The sequence below is a fragment of the Canis aureus genome, chromosome 14, assembly GCF_053574225.1.
Source record: "Canis aureus isolate CA01 chromosome 14, VMU_Caureus_v.1.0, whole genome shotgun sequence".
In the NCBI taxonomy this organism is placed as follows: domain Eukaryota; kingdom Metazoa; phylum Chordata; class Mammalia; order Carnivora; family Canidae; genus Canis; species Canis aureus.
The window spans coordinates 40,114,399-40,121,369 of record NC_135624.1 but is presented as its reverse complement, the minus strand read 5'-3'; the positions used below and the strand labels follow the sequence as shown (position 1 = coordinate 40,121,369).

The 6,971-nt window shown below is 66.1% G+C and overlaps 1 protein-coding gene across 1 annotated transcript; it reads right to left on the bottom strand.

Moving 5' to 3' along the window:
• Window positions 1-156: 156 nt before the first annotated feature.
• Window positions 157-3,164, bottom strand: LY6L (lymphocyte antigen 6 family member L). The gene is made up of 2 exons (XM_077846650.1): window positions 2,903-3,164; window positions 157-891 (listed from the first exon to the last, which is right to left on the bottom strand). Exons 1-2 carry the CDS (start codon window positions 3,162-3,164, stop codon window positions 671-673), a joined length of 483 nt encoding a protein of 160 aa, XP_077702776.1. The 3' UTR covers window positions 157-670.
• Between the last annotated feature and the right edge of the window lie 3,807 nt (window positions 3,165-6,971).

The following is a 6,971-nucleotide window of genomic DNA, read 5'->3' as shown; positions in this document are numbered from 1 at the left end:
AGGAGCCATCCTGGGCTTGGCTGGCCCAGCTGGATGGTTTTGTCCAGATCTGACCACTCCTGTCCTGGACAGTGCCCAGCCACACGGGTAGAGAAGGAGGCTGGAGGGACGTGGTCCGGGGGTGACAGGCGGAAGCAGCTGAAGGAACAGGGGCACAGTGCGATCAGGCAATGAGTTTATTGTCTCCAGAAGGAGTGATGGCTGTGGTCTCCATGCACAGGTGGGCACCCACAGCATGACTCCACCTGGGCTCCTGTGGACAGATGGGGCCAGGCCAGGGGGAGGGGATGGGCCACATCAGAACCAGAGCAAGGCAGGGCCAGAGTCAGGGCTGCAGCCACCCTCTGGCCTTGCCCAGACTCTTCCTGCCCCCTTCGGGGCCCTGGACAGTGTGTTCAGGGCAAGCAATCTTATATTGGAAGCCGAGTCGTTACCCCATACTGGGAAATGCCCTTTCTCCTTCAGTGGGATGGGGCTGCATTCTCCGGGCTGTCTGAGCAAGGGGCCCATGACAGCGATGGGAGAAGCAGCCAGGGCCGGGCGGAGGCAATGGCATTTTCCTACCACCTCAGAGGGCGGTGGTCCCACCCAGTGTCTTGAAAGGGATGGAGGCAGGGCAGAGGCAGGAGGGGGAGGATACAGTGGGTCTGGGGGGCAGGAAGGCAGGTGCTCACAGCAGGACCCAGAGGAGGCCCACTCCAAGCAGGAACCCCCTTGGAAGGGCCCAGGGACCCTCCAGTGTGGCAGGCGCCCTGTTGCAGAGACATCCAGAGCAGCACTGCCTGATGATGCTGCCAAGTATCCTGGGTCCCAATATCCAGTCATACTTCATGTTGGTGTTGGGACACCTGGGGGCACAGCGCTTGCTGAGCATAGTTGTCACCTTTGTTTCTGCAAAACAGAGGAGGTGGCAGGTGGCCGCCAGCCTGCAGGGAGCAAGGCGGGTGGTCACAGGAGGAGGCATGGAGGCAGGGGAGGGGTGCTTCCCAGTGACGGCAAAAGCCCGAAGTTAGCCTGAGAATCAGAGAATGTGTGGGTCCCACAAGGGCTACCAGGACCCCCCGCCACAGGCCCCGCAGGGCAGTGGGAACGTGGCTCCCCAGGGTCACCTTCGAGGTCACAACAAAATCAGAGTTGGGGACCGCTGCCCCGGGGGTGGGGGGCTCTTCCTCGGACCACGCAGGGCCTGGACCCCCCCCGGGGCCACTCTCGGGGTGTGCAGGGGAGCATCTCAGGGAAAGCAGGAGAGGCTGGCCTGGGCTGTGCCGGCGGCTATTTGCTCTGTCCCGGCCTCAGCCCTGTGCTCCAGAGGCTCAGGCTCCTGGAGACATGCGGCAGAAGCCTGGGAAGGGACCATCGGAAGGAAGGAAAACACTCGAAACAACTCCAGCTGCAGAGGAGGAGACCCCCCCCTTTATTACGGGGTAGTACGTTATGTTGTGGGTCGTGCTGAGTTGTGCTGGTTTCATCGTGTTGAATTCTGTGAGGTTCTATGAGTGACGATGGTGTGACATCGTGTCAGGGCAGGTGGTGGGCTGCCCGAATGCTGCTGGGGCTCCCTGGTTAGGGGTACCTGATGGTGGGCAACAGGCCTCCTCCCCCTCCCGGAGTCCCCAGCGCTCTCTCCCCACTGCTCAGGTGGAGGTGTGGGGGCAAAGGGGCCCCTGAGGAGAGCCCAGAGAGATGGTCCAGTTCCTGCAGGGAGGGCCACTAACAGGCCGCCCCCCTCCAGGCCACAAAACCAGAAGCAGAAGCCCAGGGAGGAGCCCAGGTCAAGGAAACTGCTTAGGGAAAATGAAAACCAGTGGAAGAGGTTCCAACAACGCGCAGTCACAGTACTGATGTCCTCCGCAAGCGCACATTCCCGCCCTCGATAAGGAAACGCTAGGCCGGACAGGGCACAGCCAGGGCCACAGGGGGCACAGCCAGGGCCAGGGGGCACAGCCAGGCCCGGAGGGGGTGCAGCCAGGCCCGGGGGGGTGCAGCCAGGCCCAGAGGGGGTGCAGCCAGGCCCGGAGGGGGTGCAGCCAGAACAAGGGGGTGCAGCTTGGGCAAGGCACTCTGTGCTCCTGCCCAGGTGCCAGAAGCACAGGCAGCGGCTGGGTCTGTCTTGAAATGTTATTTTAAGCCTTCTAGGAGGTGAAGGTGAAAGGAACCAAGGGCCTTAATGCTGGTCCCCCAAGGTCCCAGTGGTCCCCCAAGGGCCCAACACCAGCCACATGCCTGTGCCTCTCACCCGCTCAGCCCAGTTGTGCAACATGGATTTTCTTGCATCGTTACTGGAAAGGCCAGCAACAAGACACCTCCTGCGGTTCATTATGGGGAGCTGAGCACCGCTGCTCCAGGCAGGCCCAAGGCCTGGAACCGGAGTGGGGGGTGGGGCTCCGTTGGTGTTGGCAGGTGCCCAGGGATCTGGAACCTTCTGGCCGGAATCCGCAGCCACCCGCTGGCTTTCTCAGGAGAACAGATGGGTCTCCCCACGTCCAGTTCTCTCTGGGTATTTTTATAATTTTATAAAGGAGTATTTCTGGTGGTTTGCTCTGTGACATTTCAGGAGGGCAGGGAGGGTGTTCCCGTCCCACTTTATAGTCTCCTCTAAAGCTGGTTTTGAAAGCCGCCCAGCAGCCGGGGGCGACGCTGGGGGGCGGCGGCGGGCAGCGCCTTCCCGGCTCACCCTCCCCCGCTCGGCCTAGCTCCGCGCAGTCAGCCGTCTGGGCGACCGGCCTCCCTCCGCGGTCCATCGCGCCGGCGCCCCTGCCCGCGGACAGTCCCCGGGGGAGCAGCGTGGAGGCGCCGCTGCCGCGGGGGGAGGGGAACACCGGGGCGTGTGCACCCCCAGGCCCGGGGAAGCGGAGAGCCGGGCGCTGCCGGGACGCCCGCCCGCTCCGGGCCCGGGACCTACGGCTGCGGAGGATCACCGCGTGCGACACGCACACCCGGTCCGCGGGGTGGCAGGCGGCGGGCGCGCAGCGGGCCGGGCCGGAGACCTTGAAGCACTGGTAGCAGCTCAGGTTCCCGCCTGCCCGCAGCCCGGGCGGCGCGGGGGGGGCGGCTGCGCTCGGGCCCGCGCCCCCGCCCCCCGCCCCCCTACTCCGCGGCTGCTCGCCGCCGCCGAGCCCCGCGGACAGCAGCAGCGCCCACAGCACCGCCGCCCGGGTCCGCATGGCGCCCACCCTCCGCCTCGCCCAGGCCCGGCCTCCCCGGCCCCGCGCTCCGTGGCCCCACCCCCGCCCCGCCCCGCCCCGCCCCGCCCCGCCCCTGTCTCCCGCCCCTCCCCCTCCGTGCCCCGGCCTCCCCCGCCCCGCGCTCCGTGCCCCCCCACGCCCTGCCCGGCCCCGCCCCGGCCCTGCCCCGGCCCTGTCCTCCCCCAGCCCCACCCCTCCGTGCCCCCGGCACCGCCCCCCACCCCGCGCTCCGCGCCCCCAGCCCTGCCCGGCCCCGCCCCGGCCCCGCCCCTTGTCCTCCTCCCCCCGCCCCCGTGCCTTCCGCCCCCCTCGACCCCTCCCCCACCTGCCCCCGTTCCCCCCGCCCCCCTCTGTGTCCCCCGACCCTCCCCCGCCCCTGTTCCCCCCGTCCCTCCTCCGCGCCCGCCCCCCCTTCCCCGCGTCAGGCCGCGCCGCCCCCCCATCGCGGCCCAGCACCCTCCCGGCACCCCGTCCAGCACGCGGCAGGTTGCTGGCCTTTGGAGGACGGGCGCTGGGTGGGGGGCCGTGGGGACCCGCCAGCCCCTCTTGGGCAGCAGGGCCCGCCCGCCCAGGGAGGGCCTCCCCGTCCCAAGGACCGCAGCCTCCGCTGCTGAGCAGGAGGGGGGCCGGCGGGGTGTCCCCTGCTGTCCATGCCACGGGGACCTCAGCCCCATCGTCCTTCCGTCTGTCAGTCCGCTGGCTCCGGGAGCAGGGCCTCAGGGCCTCGGGCCCACTGGGTCCCTGTCCCCCACCCCGGGGTGTCACAGGCCCAGGGGGAGGTGGAGGCTGCGCCTGGGGAGGGAAGGGGGAGGGAGAAGAGGGGGGGGGAGACCGGAGAGGACCAGACACAGGCTCCAAGTCTAACTTCTCCTTGGAGTGCTGTGAGGGGGGCCTGGGGGCAGGGAGGGGAGGGGGGCTGTCAGGTCCCAGCACCCAGAGCCTGAGGCCACCTCCCCAGGGCCCAGGGCCAGCGCTGCCCCCACCCCCACCCCCACCCCTAAAGCCCCGGCTGCAGCCACTGGAGCCTGTGAGAGCCAGAGCAGGGGTCTCTCCAGGGAGGGGTGAGGCAAAGTGCGTCCCCGCAGAGCAGGACTGACCGGTGCTGTCCTGGCTGCACAGTGAGCCCGTGAGCAGCAGGTGGCCATCTCCAGGGCGGCTGTTTCCTCTCAATCGCTGGGCAAGGGCGGTCAGGGTGGGGCCAAGAGCTGCCATCGCTGACCGTCAGCTGCCCTCCTGGCCGCCGGTCTGATCCCGGGGGAAGGGGTTTCTGGGAGGCAGCAGTGGCTGGGGGACACAAAGAAGGCAAAGGCAGACGTGAGAGAAGAGCCAGGAGGCCAGCCTGCCATCAGCAGGACCCTTTCCACGACCTCAGTTCCTAGTTGCCCTTGCTTCCCTGCGGGGGGTGCAGGAGCGCTGGTCGCCTTCCACAGAGAGCCCTGTTTTGGGGGGACACAGGGGAGGGCCCCGAGGCCCAGATCTCTTGGCTTTCAGAAGCCAAGAGCCGGAGTGGGGCCTACAGCCCTTGGTCACCAGGAGGCTCAGGAGGCCCTGCTGAGGTTCAGGTGCAGCAGGAGGGAAAGAGAATTCTGCTTCTGGGACCTCCTAGCCGCCGCGGCGCTGCTCCCCCCACAGGACGTGTCACTGACGCTGGTGTGCTGTCCTGCACACCTGCCAGCCTTTGCCCGGGCCCCCCAAGGATTGCTCAGGTAGGGCCGCCCCTGGGGGCACTTATAGGGCTCCCGACTCATGGGCTGTGAGTGGGCCCCTGGCCAGCTCCACGCTGGCCTACACCAAGCCCCACCCCCCGTGGGGACAGGCATTGGGCTCACAAGCAATTCTCCCAATAAGCATTTTGTGACTATGTGGCCGCCCACTGGAGAGGCCCGTCCACAACCCTCATTTGTCAGCTGAACACAGAGAAAAAGTGTCCTCCATCCCAGAGCAGGTGCCCAGCGGGTCACCTCCTGCTCCCCCAGAGGATGGCCCGTGGCAATTCAGACACCATCCCAGGCTGGACGTTGTGTGCACTATGTCCCTCCAGGGTGGAAACCACAGGGCCGACCCCACCAAGGCACTGAGCTGAGGGGCAGAGGGTGCCTCTGGGGGGATCCCACGGGCGTCTTGCCCCTTGTCCGTTGGACCCTGGCTGCCTTGATACTCTGTCTAGGTTCAGCCCAGTGTGTCCTGCTGCCCCGGGCCACACTCTCTGGGGCCTCCGTGCCTGTGTTTGGTTTCTGCTCAGGTTCCAGCACAGCAGTGGGGTGCAGCCAATCGGGCCCAGTCCTAGGGCAGGTGAGGGGCTCCCGGGCTCCTTGTCTCCCCAGGCCACAGTGCGGACTGAGCATGCTAATGGACAGGTGGGGGACAGGCTGAGGCAGCTGATGGGAGGGGACAAGATAGCCCCAGAGGGACCACACGTCTGGAGCAGCAGTCTGGGGTCTCGATGCACCAGGTCCCAGAAAGGCGCTTCCCACTGACCCTCGGCCCAGCGGTACGCACTGCTTTGCCATGAATGAGCTGCCATCTGCACGGGGGACCCCTTGAGGGCCCCCCACCCTTATGCCCCTGTCTGAAGGCTCCTATAAACTGGTTGCTGAGCAACCTCTATAAACCTATTTTAAAATAGTGAAAAATCCAGGACCTGTGCTCACCAACTCCTGAATGTTTTTCCGTAATAATACTTTTGTCCCTCTTGTATCCAATGGCGCCAGACTAAAGTTCTAGGTGAAAATGGGGAATAATTTTTCTTTTAATGTAAATTTTGGTTACTGAACAGGACATGCAGATGACAGCAGTCGACACAGAGGACCTGACCCCGGGAGAGGCCTGGGCCAGGGGACCGTTGTTCCTAGTTGGTGATCTCCATTTCCCAGACTTGCTCCAGAAAGCTTTTTTCTCCCCCTAAACAAAACAAAGCAAAACAAAGACAGAATCTTCTGGGTGCTGTCTTTCGAAGCGACAGTGAGTGACAGTGATCCTGGGTCACACCCGACATGGCAGAGGGAGTCAGCTCCTGGCCGGAGTGCGCAGAAGCCCTCCTGATGTGGCCCAGCCTGTGGGGGGTACTTGATGTCGTGGACAAGCAGAGCGGAGCACCTCGAAGTACCGCAGAGCCCCAGGGCTGCACGGAGCCCCCCAACTGGACGGGAGACCCCAGGACAGAGGCCACACTGGGGGCCCATTATCCTCACGGACCTTGAGCCGCTTACACGTGCCCTGACCGTCGTGACACTGCCCCAGCCCCGCAAGGCTCCAGTGAGCTTCGGGGTACCGGCCAGGGCTGTGGGTGCCCGAGCCGCTGCCAGGTCTCTGCCACCCTCAGGAGGAAGCTTCCCGGGCCTCTCGTGTACACCCGCTACGCTGAGGCGTCACCTCCGCTCGGCAAGCCACAGCCTCCCCGCCAGGCCACCCGGCACCACCCCGGGCAGTGCTCGGGTCCATGATGGGGCAGCCCACGGTTCTCCCCCAGGTCCCCAGGAGAGCCAGCTCCTGGCTGAAACCTCAAGTGTGGTCAGCCCCCCGCAGGCCGGGACCAGGCTCCCCGCGCCCGCCTCGTGGGGCACCGCCTGTGCTCCGCAGCCCGGGGTCCCTGCCCTTACACAGTCCCGAGTCCAGCCCAGGTGCCTCTAGCTTTCTCACCGGGACCCCCTGGTGCTCCCCCTCCCCCTCTCTGATCCCCGGGTCGTCAACCGCACCACCCAAGCCTCATCAGTGAGGCTGGCCCCTGGGCCCTGACAGGCACACGTCCCACAGAGGCAAAGGGAACAGGGCCGGTGGCACTTTGTC

Bases quoted from the DNA above. Each gene is read 5' to 3' on its own strand.
- LY6L (XM_077846650.1), bottom strand. From the start codon at position 3,164: ATGCGGACCCGGGCGGCGGTGCTGTGGGCGCTGCTGCTGTCCGCGGGG. The intron at 892-2,902 runs GTAGGTCCCGGG...TCTGTTTTGCAG, and splicing joins CGCGGTGATCCTCCGCAGCC to AAACAAAGGTGACAACTATG.